At 40.1% G+C, this 14,924-nt stretch overlaps 1 protein-coding gene across 5 annotated transcripts in view; it reads left to right on the top strand.

Moving 5' to 3' along the window:
* The window catches only part of slc44a5b (solute carrier family 44 member 5b), a 35,211-nt gene that overhangs the window by 18,752 nt on the left and 1,535 nt on the right, over positions 1 to 14,924 (top strand). Inside the window, exons 3-23 of one of the 5 annotated variants that reach the window (XM_031318253.2) lie at positions 1,233 to 1,306; positions 4,272 to 4,356; positions 4,641 to 4,725; positions 4,867 to 4,980; positions 7,039 to 7,099; positions 7,199 to 7,322; positions 7,889 to 7,921; positions 9,151 to 9,234; positions 9,500 to 9,612; positions 9,837 to 9,968; positions 10,455 to 10,554; positions 10,666 to 10,758; positions 11,034 to 11,121; positions 11,413 to 11,675; positions 11,892 to 11,986; positions 12,077 to 12,180; positions 12,302 to 12,375; positions 12,873 to 12,943; positions 13,505 to 13,593; positions 14,325 to 14,409; positions 14,725 to 14,924. The exon at positions 14,725 to 14,924 is cut by the window's right edge and continues 845 nt beyond it. In XM_031318253.2, the coding sequence (XP_031174113.1) occupies positions 1,233 to 1,306; positions 4,272 to 4,356; positions 4,641 to 4,725; positions 4,867 to 4,980; positions 7,039 to 7,099; positions 7,199 to 7,322; positions 7,889 to 7,921; positions 9,151 to 9,234; positions 9,500 to 9,612; positions 9,837 to 9,968; positions 10,455 to 10,554; positions 10,666 to 10,758; positions 11,034 to 11,121; positions 11,413 to 11,675; positions 11,892 to 11,986; positions 12,077 to 12,180; positions 12,302 to 12,375; positions 12,873 to 12,943; positions 13,505 to 13,593; positions 14,325 to 14,409; positions 14,725 to 14,840 (2,083 nt within the window). In that variant the 3' untranslated portion in view covers positions 14,841 to 14,924. Of the gene's footprint in view, positions 1 to 1,232; positions 1,307 to 4,271; positions 4,357 to 4,640; positions 4,726 to 4,866; positions 4,981 to 7,038; positions 7,100 to 7,198; positions 7,323 to 7,502; positions 7,548 to 7,888; positions 7,922 to 9,150; positions 9,235 to 9,499; positions 9,613 to 9,836; positions 9,969 to 10,454; positions 10,555 to 10,665; positions 10,759 to 11,033; positions 11,122 to 11,412; positions 11,676 to 11,891; positions 11,987 to 12,076; positions 12,181 to 12,301; positions 12,376 to 12,872; positions 12,944 to 13,504; positions 13,594 to 14,324; positions 14,410 to 14,724 lie in introns of all 5 variants that reach the window. The other 4 variants (XM_031318250.2, XM_031318254.2, XM_031318251.2 and 1 more) reach the window with 4 other exon arrangements.

Genomic DNA, 14,924 nt, shown 5'->3' with positions numbered 1-14,924 from the left:
ATATTGCCAAGTTCAACAAACCAATCTACCAGAGCAGCCTGTTAACATAGATTGCAAGCGTTACTGCAGTTATTAATGTAGGACCATAAAAAGTAGCTCTTAATTGCAGCTGCACTCTCAAGCAGTCTGGAATCATTTGCAACGCAAGCCTAAATTACACAGCTGACCCTAAATCTGAGAGGCTACACTGAGCATATAGTTTAAATAGTTGTTTGTTTCTTGTTTGCATCCTAATGTAAATTTGTTTGTGTCTATTTAAGCTATTTTATCCCTCTTTGTATGGGTTGATCCTCAGCTGATATCCTCTGTGCGCATCAGTGCTCTAGTCTGTCTTCACTGTCTGCTACTTAATCATGAAATTGTATTTGGAGGCTGAAGAGCACCCTGTGTAGAACCATGTAACCATGCTGCATACAAAACAAGGACAATCCACTCTTCAAAGAACTACACAGAGGAAACACTGTCACATCTCTGAGCTCAGGCCTCCTTTTGACATTGGCTTCGCTTTTCTAGATGAAAGAGGAGAAGGGTTGAAAGCTGGAGGAAATGAGGTTCTCAAGTCAATTTGTGTATAGCGTATGGTGTTAGAGGGAGTCCAACATATGTTCCTTGCATGGTACTACTGGGCACAGTGGATTAAACTTGGCTGTATTCAAGGCTGGGCTCATAGTCTGAATAGAATTGAAAGAGGTCTAAGAAGGGGCTGGACTGACTGACACTCAGAGTGGAAAGGAGTGGAAGAAAGCTTGTGGTACAGAGACAGTGAAGAACAAGAAAGAGAGACTCTGATACGCTGCTTTAAATGAGCAGACTGAGGAAACTGTGAAGAGAAGAGCAATCTTCAAATAGCTGTCTCTGTGCCTGTGGGACAGTTAACTATGGTTGGGATTCAGAGTCTCATTAGAAAGTCAGTAGACCTCCGCTAAAGGTTTTCTGAAAACGCAGTATACAGATGACACCTTGTTATACCTGGTAGCAAGTGCTGCACGCACATATAAAACTCAAACTCACTTGCCATACAGCAGCTCTGTCATGATTACCAACAACCAAATGGTTAAACATACAATACACATTTTCTTTCTCCTTGAGATGAGGCAATTCCTCCTGACTCATTAGTACATGTATTTTTCTCAAGATACTGACGTGGACAAAGGCATTCAACAATCAACCATTCATAAATCACCTTAATTTTCTCTTGTAATGTTTCCCGTTCTCCTCCCCCCCCCTCCCAGGAGCAGCACTGATGTGGCTTGCTGTTTTATCTTCATCATTGTCATCGTCAGCTACATCATTCTGGGTACCATGGGTGAGTTTGACACATTGTTGCTGTTGATTTTTCATAATCACACACCACTGCACCCACAAACACGATGTGATATGTTCTGGTCTGGTTGGGGAGTGAAAAATGTCTGCCTGTGACAATAACTTGACAAAATTTTAATTTACCACAAACAAAATGGGACCTGCTCTTCTCCACAGGATGCACCAACACTCCACGAGAATTAAGCTGTTGTTTGTTTGACATTCATAATTTCATGGAGGGCTATTCAACAAAATGTCTGATAGTTAGAATTGCGGGGGAGTTGAAATATGCAGCTCCCCCAGAGAATGGGCTAGCCTTTTGATAAGTGGGAGTTTCAACACAACATGCAGCTTGTATGGCTCACTCTGGCTTATTCTTGACTTGAGCTGGTCGTGTTAATGAAACTGTTTTGATGTCCCTGTCAAGTGTTTTTTGACTGGGTGACCAGTGATTCCCTCTGGCTCTCATATCATTCAAATTTTCTTGAAGCCGTTTAGTTCCCTCTAGGGTAGTCTCGCTTTGCCAGACCCTCCTCCAAAGTGCGCTGAAGGAGGGTCTGGCTACTCCACATAGCATTCGGGGATGGTAGGAAAACATGCTGTAGTTTAATGCCATTTCTTTAAACTAGGGCTGTCAATCGATTAAAAAAATTGATCTAATTAATTACAGACTCTGTGATTAATTAATCGAAATTAATCGCATACATAATTAACAGTGCCTGAACCGATACTTTTTAAGAAAGTAAAAAAAGAAAAGAAAACAAAGGGTACTAAACAACAGTCGGCGACATTAAAGAACGGCTTGTTTATTGCTAAGGCCATATGGTCAAAATTAAATGATTTAATAATAATGTATAACAATAACTAACTTATTTCACTAGTAAATTGCTGTTGAACGACAAAAACAACATCCAAGGACATTTACAATAACTTCAAATGCACCACAAAGCTGTAGTTTACCAGTTTCATTGAACGCACCATCTGTGTTGTTTTTCCGATGGCAGCTCGGCAGCTGCAGATTGTTACATCCCGCTGTTGAGTCACAGTCCTCTACAGTAAAACACAGTCAAATTTTACACCGTTCAGCGTTAGCTGTCAGCATTGTAACCGTGTTTAATCCAGCTACTAGCTAGCGGTAGGCTAACATTAGCTGCTGTCGAGTATAGTGTTAACTAGCTAGCGGTAGGCTAACATTAGCTGCTGTCGAGTATAGTGTTAACTAGCGTCACATGCAGCGGTGTTTGTGTTGCCTGTATCGCCTGTTTCAGAGCACCAGAGACATAGTGCAGACATATCAGTAGCACCAGATTTCGGTAGCCAGGGTTGGCAGGAAGAAGATTTTTACAAGTAAATGTTCCAGTTAATGATCCAGGCAGCACATTCTCGTCTCCCTCCTTCATTTTACAGTCGAATGGTGGCTAGATCGGCTCCGGGTCAAACGTCAATATGGCATGGATTAATCTGCGTTATTTTTTCTCAGATTAATTAATCGAAATTAACGCGTTATTTTGACAGCCCTACTTTAAACCAATCAGAATTGTCATGGGCGGTGCTAAACTCCGCACAGAGCCGCTGCAAAATAGTCATGCGAGAGAAAACTCCTATTGGACAGATAGTCTAGCTAGCTGTCTGGATTTAACCATGCAGAGATCTGAGGAGCAGTCAACCATAGTCCTCCTAAATCCACCGACTTTTAAATTCCAACACAAAAAAGCGGAAGGAAACGGAAAATACATGCATCCGGCGGAATTTCCTGCAGCACCTGAGCAATCCCGGAAGTGGAACGCGAAGGATATAGACTACCTCGAGTGTGACAGAGTCCACTTTGTCTGCAGTCTTATGAATCTCCCCATTAACTCTTCTTTTCTTTCCGTCTTGCCTCAAGTTTTCCTTTTTCCCCACTTAATTTTCCATCCTGTCTCTCTTTTTACTTTTATTTCTTTCTCTCATTTTCTTATCCGCTCTGCCACTTTCTCTTTTCTCATACAAAAAAACATATCCTGTTTTTATCCAGCACACCTGACTGCACATTTCACACGTATGATATAGATCACAAATTAGGGGAAAATAAAATCCCAATGCTGTCACCAAAATGCCATCCCTTGCCAGCTAGTTGTCAGTGGTGTCACGTCTAAATCTGGACACTGGAAGGATTTACTGTTTTCCAACCATTTAAAAAGAGCATACGCCATGACAATGGATGTGACTTCAAATGCACACTGTAATGTCTGCAATCAGCTGAAGAACTCGGTGTTCTTTATGTATAATTTTATTTTATTTAATTTTATATTCATTTTTTTTTCATCCTTAGTGTGTCAAAACTTGTAGACTGCCTTTGTTGCAATGCCTCGTGTTCAGCACAATCCTTCATTGACTGGCAAGGTAGAATACCTTAACACTGTGTTGTTCAGGTTGGGCAAGCAAATGCAACACAAGAATAGGTTAGAAAATTGAATTTCAGGGTTACTGCTACTCCTATCTAGAGACACAGAAGAAAACAAATTAAACTGGATTGATTTTCTTTTTTTTTTATCAATGTAGATGTTTCTTCTTAATTAACATGCATGCATGCATTCCTCCAAATACATTTCCATTGTTGTCTTGTTAATTGTGTTGCTTATTTCTTTTGTCCTTGGTGAGTACACAGAGAGAGACACACATGGTCTTGGCCTGATTCGCTCATAGATTTGAGGATTTGATTCCTTTTGATTCATATAGGGCCCTGTTTGATCCAGCTGTACTTAAATAATAATACAATGCATGTCTTTAGGTAGCTGATCATTTTCTCTGTTACATCAAAAAACGTAAGCTCTGTAAAGGAGGATGATGTATTGGCCAGTGGCCTTGTGTACCTCCAGTAGGTCGAACAAGACAGTAACACTGCCAGTTTCACGAGTATGTATCTAGTATGGTTACACGTGTTAAAAGCCACGCAGTTCAAACAAATAGCTGTTGTGCTGTGTTTTCAGCCTGGATTCATGGCGACCCCAGGAAGGTGATCTATCCAACCGACAGCCACGGTCAGTTCTGTGGCCACAAGGACACCCCCAATGCGTGAGTGGAATTATTGTACTCTAGAATAATTATGTTCCCCAAATTGTCTGTCAGCTTTCCATTGTTATCGTTACAAACACAAAAGGATTTGACCACAATACATGGTTATGGTTTGTGACTAATTATGGCAGGCTTTTCCTGCACGGTTCTCTCTCTCTGTCTCTCTCTCTCAGTGTGTGCTTAAATGCTTGGTAATCTAACATTGCAGTAATGCACTGGTTTCTCAGTCTTTTGAATCCTTCTAATAATACTCCTTTCTTTATCTTCATCATTTGTCTCCACAGAAACAAAGCCATATTATTCTACTTCAACATGTTGAAATGTGCCAATCCTGCAGTTTTGATTAACCTCCAGTGCCCTACAACGCAGGTAAGTGACTGAATGCAGCCCCTTTTTTCTAGCAGCACATTTTTGCTCTGTTTTGTGTTCCTCTCCAAGCTTTTCCTCCACGCTTGATTATGCAAGATTGATGGGCCTTTTCATTAAGAGGATGTGTTGTGCCTCCTCCAGCTCTGTGTCTCCAAGTGCCCTGACAGATTCTCAACTCTCCTGGATGCCTGGGAAACCAACAACTGGGAGTATTACAAGCAATTCTGCAAGCCGGGCTTCAAGATTAGCAGTAAGGTGAGAGACCGTGGTTAGTGGTCCGTTTTTTGCCTTTTTTGCAGACAAGATGAAAATATATTTATTGAACCCCATGCCTCTTCTGGATGCAGTGCTTACCCACTATTGTTTTAAGACAAGGTCAGGTATGACATATATAATGTGTATGACATACACACACACACACACACACACACACACACACACACACACACACAGTATATGTTTTTTGCCTCCTTTGGACAGGTGCTGTACATGGGCCTTGTCCCCAGAATTGTATTCAAGAGTCTCTTCACTTACAAATAAATACAAATACAATTGTACAAGAAATACTTTTAAAACAAAAAGTAATCAATTTTCAGATTTCATCACTTTTATCTGTAAAGTGGTTATAATGAAAAGCTCATTTGAATGTGTTTTGAGAGACTGCCGGAAGTGAGCTAGCTGCCACTGATGCACATCACAGTGACGGAGGCCCGATGGGGTGTGAGAACCAGAAAGGGAGGTGGTGTGTGGGAGCACCTAACAGCTCAGTCATACTGTTTGAACAGAATCATGTAGCTCCCTTCCCACATCATTCCATATATGACAGTGTTACATCAGACACGATTCTATCCAACATTGTCTCATCTGACTTCTTTGATCTTCAGAAATAATAATATTAATAATTCCAACGCTACAATCACCGAAAATTAAACATTGCTTACTATGAGATTGTTTTTATTCTGAAAATAGGAAATACTTTTCAAAAACATACTGATGTTATACATGTGACTGATGATAATTATTTTGTTCACAAGACTAAACTGTGAATTTGTTGTAATATAGTGTTTCATAAGTGAAAACTTAAGTCAACTGACTTATTGTTAAGTGTGAGTTAAAATCAGTTGTCCATAAGACAATTTATAAATGGGCTTTATAAGATTTTACATTAATACAGAAACCTACAGGACAGATTTAGATAATTATTGATGCCATCATGTCCTCCAAGCCTTCAGACAATGGTGCAATTTCATCTATTCTAGGACTAATCTCTAGATTAGACAGCCTTTCCTCAAAATTGCGTGGGAACAGGAGCTTCAAGCAACAATCGATGAGGAGACCTGGGCTAAGATATTGGGAAGAGTTCACTCTTCATCTATGTGTGCTCGACACTCTCTGATTCAATTTAAAATGGTCCATCGAGTGCGTCTTTCCAAAGCCAAACTAGCTCAGATATACACACAGGTCGACCCTATATGTGACAGATGTAAGTCTATGCGACACTGACTCATATGTTCTGGCTCTGCCCCAACATTGAGGGTTATAGGAGGGGTATTTCTCAGGCTCTCTCTACAGTTCTAGCACTCCCAATTGATCCAGACCCTCTTCTATCACTGTTTGGAATTGTTCCTGAGGGGATACGGTTACCTGCTGGGGGCCATACAGTAGTTGCCTTTACTACCCTTCTTGCACACCGCCTGATACTTTTGAATTGGAAGGATGCTGCCCCGCCCTCAGTCTCCCACTGGATAAGGGATGTGTTGTCTAATCTGAAGCTTGAAAAAATCAGATGTACGCTACGGGGCTCTGAAAAGAAATGTATCAAAGTGTGGAGATCTTTTTGTGACTTTTTTTCGATAAACCCTCCACACTGGTACAGGAATAAATGGTCAAATTATCATGTCTGACCCTTAATACGCACCTGGATGTGACTCTTGACATTCCGGGACCGGACATGCTGCCTCTGTTTCACAGCCTATTGGGCCTTAATGACTTTTCAAATTTCAACTTCACTGTGCAGTACGCAAGTGCCTTGCGTTCTGCCTTTGCATTGTGAGTCTCATTCTTGAGTGACAGCAGGGGGGTTGGGTATGTTTGATGTGGGGTGGGAATGTTGTTGTTTTGTTGTTGTTGTTGTTGTGTGCTTAATCTATGCATATTGTAAAATTCAATAAAAAGAACTATGAAGGAGGACAGATTTAGATAAACAACGGAAAGATCAGAAAAGGCCCTCCACTCCATCTCTAACTATAATAAATGCTAAGATAAATCTCTTGTTTTCACTTGTTGAATCATCGTCTCTCATTTCCCTTTCAGTCAGTTGATGAAGTCATACGGGATGAAGACTGCCCATCTATAATCGTGCCAAGCAGGCCTTGTGAGTCAATTTGAGTAACTGTGAACACAGTAACACATGATATTTGTTTGCCAAGCCACTAAAAACAAAACAAAAAATCTTTTTTTAAATGTGTTTCAGTCCTTCAGCGGTGCTTCCCTGATTTCATTACAAGAAATGGAGTTTTAACTGTCGCCAATCAGACCATCTTCAAAGACGGTAACAACAACCAGAGAAGTGTCAAGGACCTAAAAGATGCTGCCAAGTAAGTTCTGCTTCCATGCAACGTGAATCTTTAACCTTGTTGTTCAACCAGTTAAGTTATGCAAATAGAAAAGTCACGTACATTAGATTGAGCATTGGAATTCTTCCTGTAGTAAAAGAATAGGCATAAACCATTTACCCTCTATAATAAAGTGTTTTAAAACTGTTGTACTGTCAATAGGGCTGCCAGCTCTGCACCCAGAGAGCTCTGGACAGATATTTCAGGGTAGGACAAGTGGGCATGTCACTGACATCACTGATGCCTAGGAATGTGTCCAACCACATTCAAAGTCATTTGCATGTTTATTGCATGACAATGCAACGTACCCACAAGTTCAAGAGTAGAACTTCAGGGGTGCCTACAAGCTTCCAGCAGCTGCTTTGTAAATCTGCGCTATCAACATGTTAATGGGCTGAGATAGCTTTAAACTTCGGATAAGCAGAGGAATCATGTATTTAAACCAGTGAGCTGATATTATATACATACATGATTCTGTGTTTGTTGTGATCAACATTTGTTTGAAGGACCCGAAAGATAATGTGCTTTTAATGCTTTTCTTTTTGTAGCAAAGTAACTGCCATGCAGCAAGGAGTGGGAAGGTCTCCAAAATGATTTATTTCAGCTTTTAAACTTTGCCTCCGCTGTAGCCAGTAGCTTTGTGTAGACTAACCCTCCCTCTTCATCATGAACAATCTGTTCCTGTGTCCCTCCACAACAGTGGACAGGGATTAGGACAGATTAATACAATTGTTTGTGGCATTTATCTACCTCAAAACATCCAGTCATCTACTACTTTGGTTGTGAAATAACATAGAGAGTGATGTGGTGCCCCCTGGTGGTCATTAGGTCTGCTCCCTTGATCTAGACATGAATGCAGGTTTGCATAACAGGGCTGGATATGATCCAAACTGTTGTCTTTAGACAGGGTTTCAGTGACCTTTTTAAGGGAGCTGATGTAGAACTTTTCATTATATGGTAAGTTTCAGAACAGCTGTCAGTGCTCTGTTCATCCCTTGGCAATGTTAGCATGTCCTCTTTCCCTCCTCTGTCTGTACTTTAGTGATGTATCTGAGTCATAGGGCAGTGTGTCTGCAGTCAAACTTTGCAGTAGTCATGGTCTGACATTGCTACAAGTCTTGTAGTTATATTTTCCCTGTGGAGACTCAACACTAGAGTGTGTTTGTGATTTCCCTTTACTAGAGTTCTTTAAATACGCTGATAGAATTAGGCAAAACATATGTTTGGTTTTATGCTGAATCATTTGTCTTTGGTTGAGATTTTGTCTTTAAAAAAAGGGAAAGTTTAAGTTAAGATTTCAAGATAGATTGAATTTTAAAGATTAATCCAGGTGACAACTAAAACAGCATTTGAAGCACTTCTCTTTTTTTTTTTTTGTTATCACATCCATTAATATGTGCTATTCCACTAGGTGCTCCTTGTATCACATCCAGTAACACGCTGCTATACCATTTACCGCCATACTGAAGGTACTATTGCTCCATAGCGCTTCAGTAACACTAATGCTGTTTTGTGGCCCCTGGATATGAAACTTAGAATAGTTTTCTTAAGACCCTCATAACCCAATAAGTAGGTCTCAAACCTGAGAATATCAAAAGCATTTTGAAACTGTATTCGTCTTTGTTCCATAGTAGGAGCATTATAGATAAATAAAGTGTCAAGATGTTTTTGAGAAACCCTAGTAATTACATTATTAGACGCAGTAACACAAATCTGTCACAGTCCCTCTCCGTATCCTTATTAAATCCTTTTGTTGTCACCTCGTCTCTTTCCCCCTCCTTCCACTCTCACCTTGTTACTCCCATCACAGAGGTATCGCCAGTCTGCTGAATGCCAAAGAAGTTGGCATGAAGATCTTTGAGGATTATGCAAATTCCTGGAAATGGATCCTCATGTAAGAATATGCTGTGGCTTTTGGGGATTTTCATGTATTCACTTCTCTTTATTGATTATGTGCTTCTGTGGGTAGAGAAACGTATCTGAGCCATCAGTGAAATAGATGATGTCCTAACTGCTTGGAATTTAGGCGATTTAAATAGCACCTGATACATTCCTATTTTCAAAACCTCTTACTGAATGAATTCTTAAACTCCAGATCAGTTTCTTTACCTGTCAAACACCTGTCAGTTCCCAGTATGCATGTGTTTGTGTTGTTGCAGTGGTCTGGTTATGACCATGGCGGTCAGTCTGGTCTTTATCTTGCTCCTGCGCTACACTGCTGGCGTGTTCCTGTGGCTCATTGTCGTCAGCGTGATCGCTGCGATCGGCTACGGTGAGTATTCCTCATAGACAGTTACCTCCCATTGCCAGTGGCTACTGTATTCTTGGTACACATGTTGGAGATGTTGCCCACGTGTTTTACATTTTACTTTCTCACCTATCTTGCCGTGAGCAGTTCTGTTGTCATGGCAAACTGTGGCAGATTTAGATTTGTCTTACCTTGTTGCATCCTTTCCTGCCTTTTATTCTTTCTCTCTGTCTCTCTGTGTCTCCCAGGTATCTGGCACTGCTATTGGGAGTACAGCTCTCTGAGCGGGAAGCCAGGCACTAATATCACCATCTCTGATATCGGCTTCCACACAGACTTGAGCATTTTCCTTCAGCTCAGACAGACATGGCTTATCTTCAGTATGTTGTCATCCACTATCATACATTTACCTCACACTTTAGATTTTATTATGTGAACCCAAACCCTTATAGCCCTTATGCTCGCCCCACTGAGTTTTGCTCAGTCGCATCATATAAACATTTTTCCATCCCTGTAGACTTGAGGTTTTAAAAATGAAACCTTCTGGGCGCCCGGAGAGCTCAGTTGGTAGAGCGGGCGCCCATATATAGAGGTTTACTCCTCGATGCAGCGGGCCAGGGTTCGACTCCGACCTGTTGCCCTTTGTTGCATGTCATTCCCCCCTCTCTCTCCCCTTTTGTTTCTTCAGCTGTACTGTCAATAAAGGCCTAAAAATGCCCCAAAAATAATCTTTAAAAATGAAATTGTCTGGAGCGGGTTTTTTTGTGATATTTTTTTTTAACTAACTTGTGTAAAACTGATATAAAACATTTTTGTTGTATGTGCATTGACTAATAATAAAACACTTTTTTTTTTTTTTTTTGTAGTGATCTGTCTTTCTGTGATTGAGGCCATCATTGTGGTTATTCTGATATTTCTGAGGACAAGGCTGCGCATCGCTATTGCATTACTGAAGGAGGGAAGCAGGTATGGAGCTCTGTTGATTACTTGAAAATTAAATTGGGTTTTTGAAAGAAAAAAAATGTATACATACAGCACAATTGGAAAAAAAGATGTTTTGATCTTTCTTGTTTTTAGGGCCATCAGCTACATCATGTCCACTCTCTTGTACCCAATCATCACCTTTCTCCTTCTGGCCATCTGCATCGCTTACTGGGTCGTCACAGCACTGTATCCTTCAAACTGCTGGTTCATCGCTGAACTGTTTTCATTCAAAGAATTCTGCTGCATTCATCCAGTCTGCAGTAGTTTAAACACTACATCAAGCGTGTTTGTGTGTCTCAGTAAATTGTTTAGCATAGACCTAGGCTTGTAATGCCTGGATGAACGAGAGGACTCTGTGTAGCACATAACTGAAGTATTCAAACAAAAGTGAATTTGTTTTCAGGGACTGCTGTGTGGGAGGAAATGTCTCTTTGTGTTGCCCTTAACTAGTTTGACCTCAGCTTCTTAGCATCATCTGGCAATGCAGTCTACAAGGTCGCACCTACTGACAATAAATGCATGTACGCCAACCTCACATGCAGTCCAACGGTTAGTCTCCTAATTATTTTTCAGACTGTAATCAATCAAAGCATATGTTATAGCTTCTTCTTATTGCCTACAAGTAAAATCTAATAGCTGAGCGTGACTTTTTAAAATCGGTCTCTAATGCTGATGTAAATAGAGTTCACATTAGTCGCTGATGCTTAAAAGTCCCACCAGTGTTTTTCTTTGAGTAGTTTAGCTTGTTATGAATTAAGTGTAAAAGTACTTAAGCAAATATTAGGTCACATTACTCTTATCCGCATACACATCGAGATCAAATCTGTTACTTTCTTTCAGACATTCAGTCAAACCAATATTACCAAAGTGTGCCCCGGGTCACAATGCATGTTTGCCTTCTACGGTGGAGAAAGTGTGTACCATCGCAACATCCTAGTCCTCCATGTGTGTAACCTGTTCGTGTTCCTCTGGCTGGTCAACTTTACCATGGCGCTGGGCCAGTGTGCCCTGGCCGGGGCCTTCGCATCCTACTACTGGGCCCTGAAGAAGCCAAACGACATCCCTGCATGCCCCCTCTACTCCTCTTTCAGCCGAGCCATACGGTAGGGAGCTGTAACATACCACTACTGTCTATGTCAAAGTTAAGCTGTCCACTGCTGTACACACATTTCTTTACTCTAAGACTGGTATGAATAAAAGTCCATAAACAACAGGATCAAAAGAAAGGATTTCTCAATACGAGCATCTATTGAATCTACAAAGCATCTGACGCAAAGTGTTAAAATGTCTAATACACCATTTGGTTTCTCGTGTCACAGTTACCACACAGGTTCTCTTGCCTTTGGTTCTCTGATCCTCTCTGTGGTTCAGATGATCCGAATTGTTCTGGAGTACCTGGATCACAAACTGAAAGGTAAGCTGTAACTCTTAAAAAACACTAACCCTAATCTTTACACAATGGATTTCCAATGGGATGTTGATGAGTGATGATATGTTTTTCCAGGTTCTCAAAATGCATGCACTCGATTCATGCTTTGCTGCCTCAAGTGCTGCTTCTGGTGCCTGGAACATGTCATCAGGTTTATAAACAGAAACGCATACATTATGGTGAGTTACTAGACATCGACATGGATTCTTTTATTGCAAGTATCTGTTAGCAGTTCAGTTGTTAGTTGAGCCTGCTTGTGCCTCAATGCTTCATTACGCTCTATTTTTCTCTTACAAACAGATAGCAATATATGGAAAGAACTTCTGCACCTCTTCCAATGATGCTTTCTTTCTCTTGATGAGGAACGTTATTAGGTAAGGCCTTATCTTGTAGGTCTGTGATATTGGCATGGTTTTGTTTCAGTTAGCCTAATAGCTGGTTTGATTTGCATTGAGAGATGATTTTATGGAAAGTACCCCATGCCAATCTCTAGGTATGGTGAAGGGTATGTGATGATGTGGGGCTATTTTAATTCCAAAGGCCAAGGGAACTTTATCAGGATGCATAGTATCCTGGATCCATGAAATAACTGGCCTTTAAAAATAAAAATATGCCTGCCTCTATGGGAATTTAACATAGGGGTGTACTTACTTATGCCCCCTGTATTTTAAGGAATAACATTTATTTATTTTTCCTCATTTTTTTAATTAAAGCATTAAGATCAATTTCCTAAAGATGATTTTTTTATTCCTCTTTTTAGTCAACATTAGCATGGGTGTCCTAATTTGTTCACATGACTGTATTTAATGCTGTGTGTGCACTTTCTGGGACTCTGTCTCTCCACTCTGGCTTTTCTCTGCCTCCTCTTTAGGGTGGCTGTCCTCGACAAGGTGACAGACTTTCTGCTCTTCTTGGGAAAACTGCTTATTTCAGGAAGTGTTGGTGAGTTTCATGTCACCTGCAGTCTGTAATGTGACATAAACCGTGGCATGGACAAAAAAACTGCAGGAGAGACAGAATGAGATGTCCTCCTAAATGTAAGGTGGATGATAAATCCTCTCACTCACAGTTTTTTCTGCCATGCACACACTTTATTTCCACTCCGTTTGTGTCATTCTAAGTTGAAATTTACTGTTGCACATGTTTTCTGCCGGTCTGTGGAAAAAAATAAGTGTCTTTAGGAGGCCTTAAATTCAGTTCAGTTAATGAGAACTTAATTTAAACATAAATCAAAATGAATCCTAGAAGTTACCCTTACGAATCCCTGAACATCAAAAAAAAGTGTGCTATTTGTCCAAGATGTATTGATCTAAATGTGTGTGTTTGTAAACCCTTAATTTTTCCCCTTTCAACCAATTTAAAAAGCATCTTAGAATAAATGATGCTGCTTGATTTGTCCAAAAATCCCTTATGTATTTATGTTTGATCTTAAAGGATTTATAAAGTAACCTTTTTAAGGATTGGACAAGAAATTAAACTGCCATGCTTTTTTATGTTTTCCAGGTGTTCTTGCATTTTTCTTCTTCACACATAAAATACCAGTCATTCAACAGGAGACACCATCCCTAAATTACTGCTGGGTCCCCCTTCTGGTAAGGAATTTAAAAATGTGGGCTGTTCAATGAGTAATTGTACCAGCAAGAACGACTGAGACTAAATCAATTTTGTTCGGGAGGTTGAGGTATGTTTGTATTCTGACTTGAACTTTTCACTGTGCACATAAAATATTGTATCCAGATGCTCAGGTACTTAGATTTATTCGAAACCTTCCTTTTAGTATATTGGAAAACCATTCCTCCGTTTTATGTCTCTGGCTCAGTCTTCAACTTTGAATAGAGTGCTCCTGTAATCATGTCTTGTTATAAATAACTTAAGATTAAAATGCAGCTGGAGCATTAGTTTGGCAAATATATGAAATGATAATTCTTCTGCTTTTCTCACTGAATTGACCACTAAAATATTTATATAGCTTATCTTGTGCCTTTTACATTTGTCACATTTTTGCACACGGATGGCACTGATTTAAATTTAATAATTCAGAATCAGTTTAATTTTATGCACACTGGGTTTCATATTTTTTTCTTAGTTGTGTAAAATTGCCTTTAACACCATTTCAGTTATTTAGATCAGATTGCATTATTTATTGCACAAGGTGATTAGTTTTTTTGTTTGTTTTTTGAATTTACAACTTAGTGGTTCATATTATTCTTGATGTTTTTGGTGTTTGCTGGAATGCAGATTGTTGTTGTCGCATGATAAAACAGACTTTCAGAATAAATGTTGACAGTATAGCATACTGACTTCAACCTGTTGATTCTTTCAGACTGTGATATTTGGATCCTACATGATTGCACATGGCTTTTTAAACGTCTATGCCATGTGTGTGGACACATTGTTCCTGTGCTTTTGTAAGTATGCTGGTTGTTTCAGTACTTTATGACACAGTGTGAGAATATGACTACTTGTACTGATCACTGCTAATATGGTTAAAAATGAAATGCCAAGTAGCCTGTCAGCAGCTGAAAATAACTCTTTTCTGCTTAAAAAACAGGCTCTTCATGACAACTAAAATAGATTCCTGCTCATTCAGCTCTCTAATTCCTGCCTGACCTTTTTGAATATTTCTCTCTACTAAGTCTTTGCTTTGCTTTCTCTTTCTGGCTGTCACTCTGTCTGCTATTCCTGCTCCTCCTGTCTTCTGCTGTGCTGGGACCTGGTCTCAGGTGAAGACCTAGAGAGGAATGATGGTTCTTCTTCCAGGCCCTACTACATGTCTCCTGGCCTGCATAAGATCCTGCGCAAAGGAGAGGAGGGTGCCAAATTATGCACTGCCTCCTGAGCAATGTGCGGCCACTTTTACTGCTACTTTAACTCTCTCACTCACTTCTCTATATCTACTGTATGTGTTGGGGTCTGGACATTT

The sequence above is a fragment of the Sander lucioperca genome, chromosome 2, assembly GCF_008315115.2.
Source record: "Sander lucioperca isolate FBNREF2018 chromosome 2, SLUC_FBN_1.2, whole genome shotgun sequence".
Taxonomy (NCBI): domain Eukaryota; kingdom Metazoa; phylum Chordata; class Actinopteri; order Perciformes; family Percidae; genus Sander; species Sander lucioperca.
The sequence above is the reverse complement of the archived record's forward strand: the minus strand, read 5'-3'. Positions and strand labels throughout refer to the sequence as shown.